At 52.1% G+C, this 14,487-nt stretch overlaps 1 protein-coding gene across 4 annotated transcripts in view; it reads right to left on the bottom strand.

Moving 5' to 3' along the window:
- The window catches only part of LOC140395582 (transmembrane channel-like protein 6), a 132,041-nt gene that overhangs the window by 23,639 nt on the left and 93,915 nt on the right, over positions 1-14,487 (bottom strand). For all 4 annotated transcript variants that reach the window (XM_072483539.1, XM_072483542.1, XM_072483540.1 and 1 more), the window contains 2 exons: positions 3,629-3,722; positions 2,925-3,176 (listed from right to left, as the gene is read on the bottom strand). In XM_072483539.1, coding sequence (XP_072339640.1) covers positions 2,925-3,176; positions 3,629-3,722 — 346 coding nt within the window. The remainder of the gene's footprint in view (positions 1-2,924; positions 3,177-3,628; positions 3,723-14,487) is intronic.

The following is a 14,487-nucleotide window of genomic DNA, read 5'->3' on the forward strand; positions in this document are numbered from 1 at the left end:
CGGGATCCACGCCACCCCCCGGCTATTCTCTGACCCGGCAGGGGGTCGGAGAATCCCGCCCCCGAATTTTGGCCCCAGGTCAACCCAAGATCCCCGCAAACCAGGACTCCCTTTTTTTGGGGAGCCAATAGATCTAGTTTCTATCAATATCACTAGAAGGAACTATGCAAGAACCAGAAGGGCCGATTGCTCACTGGTCGGTAAATAATAGGGACGGAATTCTCCGTTGAGAGTCCACCTGGCCATGGCTGCTGGTGAGGACGGAGAATTTGGCGTGCCATTCGCTGGCAGCGGGATTCTCTGCTCCCACTGCTCGTCAATAGAATTTCCCACTGGGAAATCCTCAGGCGAGAGTGCTCTTCCAGCAGGACCAGAGAATTCCACCGCCAGCTTACGACCGGAGAATCCCGCCTCTAGTTTGCCATTGCCTTGCCACCTCGTAATTCAATCCAGTCAAGTTTATTAACTCTTTCCTGAGACAATATGGTAAAACACCAAAGTATACCAGCTCAGGAAGAAATTAGCCTCAAAAAAGCATTTTGTATAAGCCTTTTTCAACATATATCTTGGGTTCGAACTTGACACTAATGGTCATGTGGTCTCTCAGCCCTCAGTCTGGTCACTGAATTCTTCCAAGTGATTTGAGACGTGCGGGGGGAGGTTGGGGGTTGTCTTTGTTCAAGGCATAATGGTGCTGAAATCAGAGTCAATGTGCCTCAGGTCTCGTTTCATTCAATCCCTACAGTGCCGAAGGAAGCCATTCGGCCCATCGGGTCTGTACCAACCCTTGAAAAGAGCATCCTATCTATGCCTAAGCCCCCAACCCTATCCCCCGTAACCCCACCTAACCTTTTGGACATTAAGAGGCAATTTAGCATGGTCAATCCACCTAACCTGCACGTATACGGACTTGTTCACTTCACCATTTCTCTCACCTGGTATCTGCCATTACTGGTTAATTTGAGTCACAGGCTTTCACCACCATCTTGAAACTCGATATTGAAATAAGAGGGAAATTCTATTCTCAAAATGGAGAACATGGAGCTGGAATTTTAGTCCAGTCCAAATGAGTGTGCATAAAATGAGTCTGTAGTGAGCATGGCAGCTCTTGTTCTTAGTGCACTTTCTGTTAAACAAATCATTAATGGGGCGGAGCAAACTTTGGGCAGCAAATGGACACGAAGGAAATGTTCAGCTGCATAATTTCTTAATTTTGCAAAGTGCAAAAATACACTTGTCACCTTTCCATCCAAGAATGCGGAGGATCAAGGCATTTCTAAACTTCTGAATTTTCTGAACTATAGAAAAACGTCGGAATGTCTAACTTTCCGAACTTATGAATAAATGTATCTGCGACATAAAACATGCCAAAGGTTAAGGCATGTTCTGAATCCATTTGAAAACATTGGCTGACACACAAATGTACAGGTGTCTGAATAAAAGTGTGCACCAACAACAGTTCAACAATACACTCCACCTTTATAGTGTTCATTAAAGCCTGTACATCCCAATGCATTTATGGAATATATTTGAAGATGCTTGCATTATCACAGGTTTTCATCTAATCTGTATCCTTACGTCAGACTTCTAACGTGATCCCATTTTAACACATACAGACACACACAAAACGGTATCTCCTCAGCACACACCTTCCCCATACCCACGGCACACACTTTCCCCATACCCACACAGCACACACCTTCCCCATACCCACACAGCACACACCTTCCCCATACCCACACAGCACACACCTTCCCCATACCCACACAGCACACACCTTCCCCATACCCACACAGCACACACCTTCCCCATACCCACACAGCACACACCTTCCCCATACCCACACAGCACACACCTTCCCCATACCCACACAGCACACACCTTCCCCATACCCACACAGCACACACCTTCCCCATACCCACACAGCACACACCTTCCCCATACCCACACAGCACACACCTTCCCCATACCCACACAGCACACACCTTCCCCATACCCACACAGCACACACCTTCCCCATACCCACACAGCACACACCTTCCCCATACCCACACAGCACACCTTCCCCATACCCACACAGCACACACCTTCCCCATACCCACACAGCACACACCTTCCCCATACCCACACAGCACACACCTCCCCACACCCACAAAGCATTCAGCCACTGGCAACAGGTGACTGAGCTACACTTGCCTGTCTTTGCCTGCACCAAATCAGATCTGCAAACATCCAAGGCCCACCCAGCACTCACTGATAAAATTGTTCCCGAGCTTAAAGTGCTCTAGGACTTGCGATCCACCCCTTGTTATCTGGTGGCATCCGCAGAGTGGGTCCAGGGAAGTCCTGTCAGAACCTCTGGACCAAACTAGAATAATTGAATCCCTATAGTGCAGAAGGAGGCCATTCAACCCATTGCGTCTGCACCGACCCTCAGAAAGAGCACACGCACCAGGCTCACGCTCCCTCCCTATCCCCATATCCCCCAAACCCCACCTAACCTTTTTTAGGATACAAAGGGGCAATTTATCATGGCCAATCCAACTAACCTGCACATCTTTGGACTGTGGGAGGAAACCGGAGCACCCGGAGGAAAGACATGGAGAGAATGTGCAGACTCCGCACAGACGAGTCACCCAAGGCCAGAACTGAACCCGGGTCCCTGGCGCTGTGAAGCAGCAGTCAGCATTCCTGCCCGGAAGAGGCAGAACTCAGAATGTTTTACCTCTGTGGCCCCTCAGCTTTCCCGGGCAACTGACACGGCTGGATGTCATAATAAAAATTTGTGCTTGATTAAATAACTAACTTTCGTAAAGACTCAATGAGTCACAGGGGGCGGGGATGGTCCTTAAATTTTTCCTATAAGATGGGGCGCAGGGCCTCGAAGCAAAAGCAGATGAGAAGCCAGGTTTTAGCTCACTTACGCTGCCAGTCAGGAGCTCCAGCCCGGAGAAGGTTCCTTTCGCGTTGGCAGGAGGGTGAGTGGCTTGGGGAATGACAATGAAGGAAAGGTTCATGACAAGGTGAAAAACATTGAGTATCAGCAGCATCTTGAGGAAGATGAAGTATGACAGCACACCCGTCCCAAAACGACCACCGATCTGTTTCTCGGCAATCTGCCACAGCTGAAGCGAATTCAGAAAGGAAAGAAATCCATACCAGCATTGCCTGACGGCCTAATAATGAAGCACAAAAGAAAAACTGGGTTAAACAGTATGTGGGAAGAGAATAAGCTATTTAACTGACGAAAAGAAAAACATTTCCTTGATTTGCAGGATAATTGTTCAGGCAATATTGGCAGGACAGTCATCAACAATGAAATACATTGCATGTATCTTTTTCATTTGGGGGAAACATTGAGGAAGTAATATTTTCTACAGCTCCAGTTTCAGATGAGTTCTCCTTCTGAGGCCGTTGTAATTTAAAAAAAAAAAACAACTTACAATTACCTTAATCAACTGAGTGAAAATTAAAACTTTTGCAAGAGGAACCAGAGAGGTTGGACAGGAATGACATATATTACTGGAAAATAGGATTTAAAATAGTAATAAATGATAAAAAAAAGCATAAATGTCAAATATTCATTGGGCTTGACAATTTTTAAATAACACAATTTTCAGCTGCTTACAATGATCAGGTTGTACTTTGTGCGACTCCAACAAGGTAGATGATTATTTTCAAGTGGGCCACAACTGTGGTCTTTACAGTTTGATGTCATATGTCTGTGGGAACACAGAAGCATTTAGAGGAATTGTAGCCCCTCAAAAACAAGTTAAAACAACCAACCTCCACACTTCAAACAATATTTTGTGCCCCACATGTCTCAGTGAAAGCACTGTCAAGTAACTTGTTTCAACTTGCTGCTCGATCAGGAACATGCTTTGCTCGCTCTTCTTCGATCTTTCAGGTTTCACTTGAATTTTAGTTATTAAAGAGCGTGCGGGCGATTTAAGTGCATGGCCCCTTTAAATTTCTTTGCGCAACAACTGCGGCCAGCGCCGATAGGTCCGGATTGCTGCACAGCCTTGCGGTTTAGAGGGAACACTACTGAGAATCAATCCTATCACCCATCATCAGATGCGACTGAGCATCTGTATGCCCGATAATACTGTCCTTCAGCAGCAGCACATTAAACCCCCAAAGGTCGTGCCCACTATCAAAATTTCTTTCAATATATATTCATAGTACATTTGTTTTTATAAGACCATGTTTGTGGATAAAGCTTGGAGAACCCATTCAGTGAATAAAAATAAATCTTAAAGACAAAAAGGTAATACCTCATATTGAAGTGTAAATTCACTTTGCACCTTTCTGCTCTTCCAACAGTAGGAGCATTTTATTATTTGGTTGAAAAATGGATAGTTCAGGATATACCCCCCCGCTACCATTTCCTTTTGTAGATGAAGTCTAAGTCAACTGGCATGGTGATAGAGCATATTTTAAATAAGCAACAATCTCATTTCACCTCTTGTGCCTTTCAGTAGAATTGTCAGGAACCCTTTCTGTGGTTGATCGTTTCCTAGATTCAGAGCCAAATTGTTCTTGCCCTCACTCTGCCCAGCTAATTGGGCAGCACGGTAGAACAAGTGGCTAGCACTGTGGCTTCACAGCACCAGGGTCGATTCCCCACTGGGTCACTGTGCGGACTCTGCACGTTCTCCCCATGTCTGCGTGGGTTTCCTCCAGGTGCTCCGGTTTCCTCCCACAGTCTAAAGATGTGCAGGTCAGGTCGACTGGCCATGCTAAATTGCCCTTAGTGTCCAAAAAAGGTTAGGAGGGGTTATTGGGTTATGGGGATAGGGTGGAAGGCTTATATGGGTTGGTGCATACTCGATGGGCCGAATGGCCTCCTTCTGCACTGTATGTTCTAGTACAAATAAAAATCAAAGCCTTCTGGGTGTATTCAGCTTTAGTGCCTTTCTCATGAGGCCACAGGTGGAACCATCCATGATATCTAATGTAACATGCATCAAAATTCCCATTCCTTTCTCACGTCTAGCCTTGCAATGGCTTCCAGCTTTCAGTAATGTGCCCAGGAGAAAGAAACAGCAAATCTTTTCTGGTAAATCTTACTTAACCGACTTGCTGTTTGAGATGAGTAATCTCAGCTCCAGTACATCACTGCAGGAATTCCTCAGGGTAATGTCCTCAACCATCTTCAGCTACTTCATCAATGAACTTCCCTCCATCATAAGGTCAGAAGTGGGGATGTTTACCGATGATTGCACAATGGTCAGCACCGTTCATGACTCCTCAGATAATGAAGTAGTCCATGTCCAAGTGCCGCAAGATCTGCACAATATCCAGTCTTGGGCTGAAAAGTGGCAAGTAACATTTGGCCACACAAGTGTCAGGCAATGACCATCTCACAGAAGAAATAATCTAACCATCGCTCCTTACATTCAAAGGTATTACCATGGCTGAATCCCCCACTATCAACATCCTGGGGGTTACCATTGACCAGAAACTGAACTGGACTAGCCATATAAATACTGTTGCTAGAAGAGCAGGTCAGAAGCTAGGAATCCTAGTTTGTCCACCATCTACAAGGCATAGATCAGGGGCGAAATTCTCCCGAAACGGCGCGATGTCCGCTGACTGGCGCCCAAAACGGCGCCAATCAGACGGGCATCGCGCCGCCCCAAAGGTGTGGAATGCTCCGCATCTTTGGGGGCCGAGCCCCAACATTGAGGGGCTAGGCCGACGCCGGTGGGCTCCGATCGCGGGCCAGGCCACCGTGGGGGCACCCCCCGGGGTCAGGTCGCCCCGCGCCCCCCCAGGACCCCGGAGCCCGCCCACGCCGCCTTGTCCCACCGTTCAAAAGGTGGTTTAATCCACGGCGGCGGGACAGGCAATTTATTGGCGGGACTTCGGCCCATCCGGGCCGGAGAATCCAGCGGGGGGGCCCACCAACCGGCGCGGCCCGATTCCCGCCCCCGCCGAATATCCGGTACAGGAGACTTCGGCAACCGGCAGGGGCGGGATTCACGGCAGCCCCCGGCGATTCTCCAACCCGGCGGGGGGGTCGGAGAATGACGCCCCAGAAGTGTGATGGGATATTCTTCCCTTGCCTGGATGAGTGCAATTCCAGTAACACTCAAGAAACTTGACACCATCCAGGAGAAAGCCACGCGCTTCACCCGTTCCACAAAGTTTAATTCCCTCCATCACTGACACAGAAGCAGCAGTGTAAACCACCTACAGGATGTACTGCAGCAGCTCACCAACACACATTCCAAATGCATGACCACCACCACCTCAAAGGACAAGGTCAGCAGGCACATGAAAATGCCACGATCTGCGAGTTCCCCTCCAAGCCATTCACCATCCTGACTTGGAAATATATCACCGTTCCTCCACTGTCACTAGGTCAAAATCCTGGCATTCCCTCTCTAACAGCACTGTGGGTGTGCCTACACCACATGGATTGCAGCGGTTCTAGAAGAAAGCTCACCACCACCTTCTCAAGGGCAATTAGTGATGGGCAACAGATGCTGGACTAGCCAGCAAAGCCCATATCCCATGAATTAATTTTTAAAAAATAGATCCCACCCGTCAGTCATGTTGGCAGAATTTAGATCATTTTCTTTTTCTCTATAAGTATTTGGGGGTGGAAAATGTGACTTTTTTTTCAAACATTTTTTGAAAATACAGAAATGAGAGGTCAGTAAAATGTTCATGAAGTAGTTTCCTCAACAACTTGCGAATAGTACACTATCTATTTGTTAGCCAGTGTTGAGAATCAGTAATGATCTCACATCCATTGTGTTGGATGATGCCTTGCCTTATGCCTTTAGTAGGAGTTCTTGTTATAAAGTTCTTGTTATAGTTCTTGTTATAAATAAAAAGTAATTGTGTTTAAATTGACAAACCTCATAGTTCGGAAGTGTGGAAAGGGATAGTGCGGGTGGGGGGGGGGGGGGGGGGGGGGTAGAGCATCGGGTATCTTTTTATGCGGACGATTTGCTGTTCTATGTACCGAGTGTGTCGATTGGGGGCATATTGGAGCTGCTTCCAGTGTTTGGGTCTTTTTCAGGATATAAACTAAATTTAGATGAAAGTGAAGATTTAGTGGTGTCTCGATCAGGAGTGTTGGGGCGGGGTTCCTCTGGGTGCTCCAGTTTCCTCCCAAAGGTCCCGAAAGACGTGCTATTAGGTAATTTGGACATTCTGAATTCTCCCTCTGTGTACCCGAACAGCTGCCGGAATGTGGCGACTAGGGACTTTTCATTGGAGTGTTAATGTAAGCCTACTTGTGACAATAAAGATTATTATTATATTGGGGGGGGGGGGGGGAAGGTGGCGAGGATTCGGAAGGTGCTGTTGCTGGGGGGGGGGGGGGGGGGGGGGGGGGTTGGACTGTGTATGTTGTTGGTAACTATGTATGGGTGGATGATACATTCCTGATTCCTTGTCTTTGATGTTGTATTTAAAATGTTGATGGTTGTTTGGGGGTTGGTGTGAGGAAGCAATTGTTGGCCAGGGGATTGACATTGTATTTGTTATCATTGATTGTTTGTTGGTGGGTGTAAATCTGGATGAAAATGTGAAAAGGGAGGAGTATAAAAATATATATTTTTTAAATTTACAAATTTTCAAACCTGGTGACTGTAAATATTGGGCAGCAAAGGGCTAAAGACTTTGGGTATTTTTCTTAGAATTATTGGTTAATTCAATTGTGTTGCAACTCTGGATAAAGTGGGGCTGAAATTGACTGCGCACTAGGCCAGGGTGTCGTAACACTGTTACAGACGGTGAATATGGTTAACCCCCTAATAACATAATAAAGTTCCTTGTGGGAATGACTTACACCATTGTACCTCAAATAATATCAGATTTAAGATTTAGCTAATACAATGAGTCTTTTTTTTAAATAAACAATTTTATTGAGGTATTTTTTGGTATTAAAACAACAACACAATAAACAATGTACATGAAACTATAAACATAGTGCAAAAGCCGTCTCCCTCCCTTACAGGTCCCACCTTTATTAACCACCTACTCTAAGCTAAACTAACCCCCCCCTTCTGCTGACGATTAATTTTTCGCGAAGAGGTCGACGAACGGTTGCCACCTCCGGGTGAACCCTAACAGTGACCCTCTCAAGGCGAACTTGATTTTCTCCAAACAGAGAAAGCTAGCCATGTCAGATAGCCAGGACTCCGACTTTGGGGGCTTTGAGTCCCTCCAAGCTAATAGTATCAGTCTCCGGGCTACCAGGGAAGCAAAGGCCAGAACGTCTGCCTCTTTCTCCTCATCGATTCCCGGGTCTTCCGACACCCCGAAAACCGCCACCTCTGGACTCAGCACCACCCTTGTTTTTAACACCATGGACATGACGCCCGCAAACCCCTGCCAAAATCCCCTAAGCTTCGGACATGTCCAGTACATGTGGACATGGTTCGCTGGTCCTCCCACACATTTTGCACACCTGTCCTCCACCCGAAAGAATCTGCTCATCCGGGCCACTATCATGTGAGCGCGGTGAACAACCTTAAATTGTACCAGGCTGAGCCTGGCACATGTTGCAGATGCGTTGAATACGCGTCCGCCCATAGGCCATCCTCTATCTCTCCTCCCAGCTCCTCCACCCACTTGCGCTTCAGCTCCTCGGTCTGCGTCTCCTTTGACCCCATAAGTTCCTTGTAAATGTCAGAGACGCTCCCTTCTCCTACCCACCCTCTGGAATCTACCCTGTCCCGAATCTCCCTTAGCGGTCGGAGGGGGAAGGTTGACACCTGTTTACGTAGGAAGTCCCGCACCTGCAGATACCTGAATTTGTTTCCCCTCGCCCACCCAAACTTCTCCTCCAGCACCCTTATACTCGGAAAGCTCCCCTCTATAAACATATACCCCATCCTCTCAATCCCTGCTCTCCGCCAGATCCGGAACCGCCCATCCATACTTCCCGGGGAAAACCGGTGATTATTACAGATTGGGGACCAGACCGATGCTCCCACTGCTCCCACGTCTCCTCCATTGCCCCAGACTCCCAGGGCCGCCACCACCACGGGGCTGGTGGAGTACTGTGCCGGCGGGAATGACAGAAGCGCAGTTACCAACGCCCCCAAAACTGGTGCCCTTACATGAAGCCTCCTCCATACACTCCGATGCCGAACCCTCCCCCACCACCCACTTCCTGATCATGGCTATATTCGCCGCCCAGTAATAGTTACTAAAATTTGGCAGCGCCAGCCCGCCCTCTCCACGACTCCGCTCAAGCATTACCTTCCTTACCCACGGGGTCCTGCCCACCCAAACAAAGCCAGAGATCACTTTGCTGACCCGTTTTAAAAAGGACCGCGGAATAAAGATGGGGAGACATTGAAGCACGAACAGGAATCTCAGGAGGACCGTCATCTTCACCGTCTGCACCTTCCCAGCTAATGACAACGGGAGAGCGTCCCATCTCCGAAAATCGTCCTTCATTTGGTCTTAATTTATGCTGCTGGTCCCATTCCAGCACCACGTGAATGCCTAGGTACCTAAAGCTTCCCCCTACTAATCTAAACAGCAGCTCCCCCAATCGCCCCTCCTGTTCCCTCACCTGGATCGCAAACATCTCATTTTCCCCCATATTTAGCTTATACCCCGAAAACCGGCCAAGTTCCCCTAGAATCCTCATGATTTCTTCCATCCCCTCTAACGGGTCCGATACATACAGAAGCAGGTCATCTGCATAGATCGAGACTCCACCCCCCCTCCCCAATCCGGACCAGCCCATTGAGGCTCTGAGAGCAATTGCCAACAGCTCTATATCTAGAGTGAACAACAGTGGGGAGAGGGGGCATCCCTGTCTCGTCCCCCAGTGCAGTCTAAAATAGTCCGATGTTGTCCTAGTCATCCGTACACTTGCCACAGGAGCCTGATACAGCAACCTGACACAGTCAATAAAGCCCCGCCCAAATCCGAACCGTCCCAGTACCTCCCACAGATAATCCCATTCTACCCGATCAAAAGCCTTTTCTGCATCCATTGCGATCACTACCTCCACCTCTCTAACTTCCTGGGGCATCATGATCACATTTAACAGCCTTCTTACATTGGCCACCAACTGCCTACCCTTAACAAACCCAGTCTGGTCCTCCCCAATAATGTTCGGATCCTCAATCCTGGAGGACAACATTTTGGCCAGCAGTTTGGCGTCCACATTCAACAGGGATATTGGCCTGTAGGACCCACACAGCTCTGGGTTCTTGGTCTGCTTCAGAATCAGCAAAATCGTGGCCTGTGACATAGTCGGGGGCAGCACCCCTCTTTCCCTTGCCTCACTGAACATCCTCATCAACACCGGACCCAATATCCCCGAGAACTTTTTATAAAACTCCACTGGGTACCTGTCCGGCCCCGGGGCTTTACCCGACTGCATGGCCTTCAGACCCTCCATTATCTCTTCCAACCCGATCGGGCCCCCCAGCCCTTCTACCAGCTCCCCGTCCACCTTTGGGAAATTCAGCTGCCCCAAGAAGTGCCTCATCCTTTCTTGCCCCGTAGGGGGTTCCGACCAGTACAGCCTACTGTAGAAATCCCTAAACGCCTTATTCACCCCGACTGAATCACCAACCAGGTTCCCATCTCCATCATTTACTGACCCTATCTCCCTGGCTGCCTCCCTCTTTCTAAGCTGCTGTGCAAGCATTCTGCTGGCCTTGCGTCTTTTATTTTTAACGGGTAATGCAGTTTCACAATGCACCTTGATTTAAACTCAAAGTATTGAATAGGTTTAGTAAACTAACAAAGAAGAAGTGAATAACTCAAGTGATATAATAAAATTATAAATGTACAGGGGGGACTTCCCTACCTATCTTCTGGAGAAGACAAAATAATAAAAAGATTAAAAACAACTTTTGAGTATATATTTTCTTTTCTCTTAATTTTGTAAGCACCTATATTAATTCACCTATATTAATTCAAGTGATTTCTTCCAAATTCTGAATCTAAACAAAATTTCAAATTAATTCCAGTACCCAGCAGATTTTCATTTCATATATTACTGGGTCTTCCTGCAACTCTCTAAAAAACCTCTCTAAGTTTGTACCCAATCACCGTGGCAACACTACATCAAAGGAAGGTTGAAACAAGAATCTGGGGCGAAATTCTCCGTTATCGGCGGAAAGTCCGCCGATCGGCGCAAATCCGACTTGCGTCACGTCGGAAAAATGGGTCGATAGTCTCCGGCCCGAAATGGGCTAGCAGCGACGTAACGGGATCCGCGCTTGCGCAGTGGTTCACGCCGTGCAGCGTCATACGCGCTGCACGGCGTGACGGCTCATAAGGCCGCGCTGCTCCCCCCCACCCGACCAGAACACCCGACCGCAACACCCGACTGGATGGCTGGCCGTCGCTCAGCCCCGAGGTTCGAGTCACGCGATGTGGAGGCGCTCCTGGACGCGGTGGAGCAGAGAGGGACGCCCTGTATCCCGGGCACGGCCGCAGAGTTGCCCCACGCCACAGCCGGCGTCTGTGGAGGGAAGTGGCAGAGGCCGTCACCGCTGCGGCCCTGACACACGGACCGGCACCCAGTGCCACAAGAAGGTGAACGACCTCGTCAGAGCAGGCAGGGTGAGCCTCCCCCATATCCCCCCTCCCCCATATCCCCCCCCCCATATACCCCATATCCCCCCTCCCCCATATCTCCCCCCCATCCTCCCATATGCCCCACCCCCCCCTCCCCCACATCCCCCCCCCCTCCCCCACATCCCCCCCCCCTCCCCCACATCCCCCCCCCCTCCCCCACATCCCCCCCCCTCCCCCACATCCCCCCCCCTCCCCCACATCCCCCCCCCCTCCCCCCCCTCCCCCACATCCCCCCCTCCCCCACATCCCCCCCCTCCCCACATCCCCCCCTCCCCCACTGCCCCCCCTCCCCCACATGCCCCCCCCTCCCCCCCTCCCCCACATCCCCCCCTCCCCCACCTCCCCCCTCCCCACATCCCCCCTCCCCCACATCCCCCCTCCCCCACATCCCACCCCCCTCCCCCATATCCCACCCCTCCCCCATATCCCACCCCTCCCCCATATCCCACCCCTCCCCCATATCCCCACCCCTCCCCCATATCCCCCATATCCCACCCCTCCCCATATCCCCCATATCCCACCCCTCCCCCATATCCCACCCCTCCCCCATATCCCACCCCTCCCCCATATCCTTTGGTTATTAAAGTCAATGTTACACCTACCGAAGCTGCCTTTGGTGCTCTGTCCAAAGTGTGCGGGGGTGTCATGTACGTTGAGTGCAAGTGTGTGTGTGAGGGGTGGTCTTACCTCAGCCCCAGGTGAGTCTGCCCCCTTCCCCCTGGGCCACCATCAACATCCCCCGGGCAGAGGACGGGACCGTGCGCTGCAGTGTCACAGCCGCATGCAGGGATGGTCCGGGTGGATGGTGGTACTGTGGCCATGGGTCAGACATAGTCCAACGATGTAGAGCCAGGAGCTCATCGCAGGGCGGGTTGTCATCATCCTCCATGGCCTGCGATAGACACGCGTCCACCCGCAACTGTGTGAGCCCGGCCCATTGTGCCGCAGGTGGATCAGCAATGGGGGGGGGGGGGGGTGGTGTGCATGCGGGTGGGGTGGGTGGGGTTGGGGAGGGGGGTGAGGGTGCTGGGTGGGTGGATGGGTGGGGGGTGTGGGTGGTCGGCTGTTGCCATGGTGTGCGGTCTGTGGCCATACTACCCGATTCCCATGCCCATCTAGTCAGTGAAGCGGGCGTCTATCAGTCTGTCCCGTGCCTGCTGGGCCAGCCGGTAACGGTGGACAGCCACCCGCCTGTGTCTACCCCGTCTGCCCTGACCATTGCCCCCATCCCCCCTCATCTGGGGAGGACTGGGCCTCTTCCTGCTGCTCCTCCACTCCGCCCTCCTCTGCCTGCGGCACATCACCCCTGCTGGGCTATGTTGTGCAGGACGCAGCACACCACAATAATGCGGCCGACCCTATCTGACCGATACTGGAGGGCGCCCCCAGAGAGGTCCAGGCACCTGAAACGCATCTTCAGCACGCCAAAGCACCTCTCTAATCACTCCCCTTGTCGCTACATGGGCATCATTGTAGCGGTTCTCCGCCTCATTGCGTGGCCTCCGTATAGGCGTCATCAGCCACGATCGCAATGGGTAGCCCCTGTCGCCCAGCAACCAGCCCCTCAGCCGGGGATGGCGTCCCTCGTACATGCCGGGGATGGATGACCGCGACAACACGAATGAGTCGTGTACACTGCCTGGGTGACGGGCGCAGACGGTGCAGGATCATCATGCGGTGGTCGCAGGCTACCTGCACGTTCATCGAATAGGTCCCCTTCCTATTAGTGAACACGGCCCTGTTATCTGCAGGTGGCCGCACGTCGACGTGCATCCCATCGATCGCGCCCTGGACCATGGGGAACCCGGCCACGGCAGAGAAGCCCATGGCCCGGGCATCTTGGCTGGCCCGGTCCACGGGGAAGCGGATGTAGCGGTGCGCCATGGCATGTACGGCATCTGTCACTGCCCGGATGCACCGGTGCACCGATGTCTGCGATATGCCAGACAGGTCCCCACTCGGTGCCTGGAATGACCCCGTTGCAATAAGTTCAGGCCACCATAACCTTGACGGACACGGGGAGAGGGTGTCCCCCGCCAGTGCCACGCGGTGACAGGTGTGCCAGCAGGTGGCAGATGTGTGCCACGGTTTCCCGCTCATCCGGAGTCTCCTCCTGCATTCCCGGTCCGTGAGGTCCTGGTATAACTGCCGGGGCCGGTACACACGGGGCGCCCTCGGGTGCCTCCGTTGCCGTGGGGCCGCGACGTCCTCCTCCCCCTCCTCGTCCTGTCGGTCAGGTGTCCCTCCAGCCTGGGCGGCTGGCGCCTGCCCCTCTGCGGCAGCCTGCGCCGCCTCTCTGGCACGCTCCTCCTCCTCCTCCTCCTCATCCAGGGCAACATAGACATGAGCGGCTGCCACCACGGCGGCCAACATCGCTGGATAATCTGAAAACATGACGGCCTGGTGGGGGGTGTTGGGGAACGACGACATGTCATCATTGCCCATATCCCCTCCTCCGCCCAGCCAGGTGGCATGGACCGCATGGGTCCAACTGTTGGAGGCTGGCACCTGGCCAGGTGTACCAACTCACTTGCCCTCCCATCCCCCTCCTCGGCACGGACCCCCCCCAACCTCCACCCCGGCACGGCACGGACCCCCCCCCCCACAACCTCCACCCCAGCACGGACCCCCCCCCCCCAACCTCCACCCCGGCACGGACCCCCCCCCCAACCTCCACCCCAGCACGGGACTCCCCCCTCCAACCTCCACCCCGGCACGGCACGGACCCCCCCCCAACCTCCACCCCAGCACGGACCCCCCCAACCTCCACCCCAGCACGGACCCCCCCCCCCCCAACCTCCACCCCGGCACGGACCCCCCCCACCCCCCACAACCTCCACCCCGGCACGGACCCCCTCCCGGCACTCCCCCGGAGCCCAGCCTACTCTAACCACCACCCCCCCGCCGCAC

Source organism: Scyliorhinus torazame, chromosome 18, assembly GCF_047496885.1.
Source record: "Scyliorhinus torazame isolate Kashiwa2021f chromosome 18, sScyTor2.1, whole genome shotgun sequence".
Taxonomy (NCBI): Eukaryota; Metazoa; Chordata; class Chondrichthyes; order Carcharhiniformes; family Scyliorhinidae; genus Scyliorhinus; species Scyliorhinus torazame.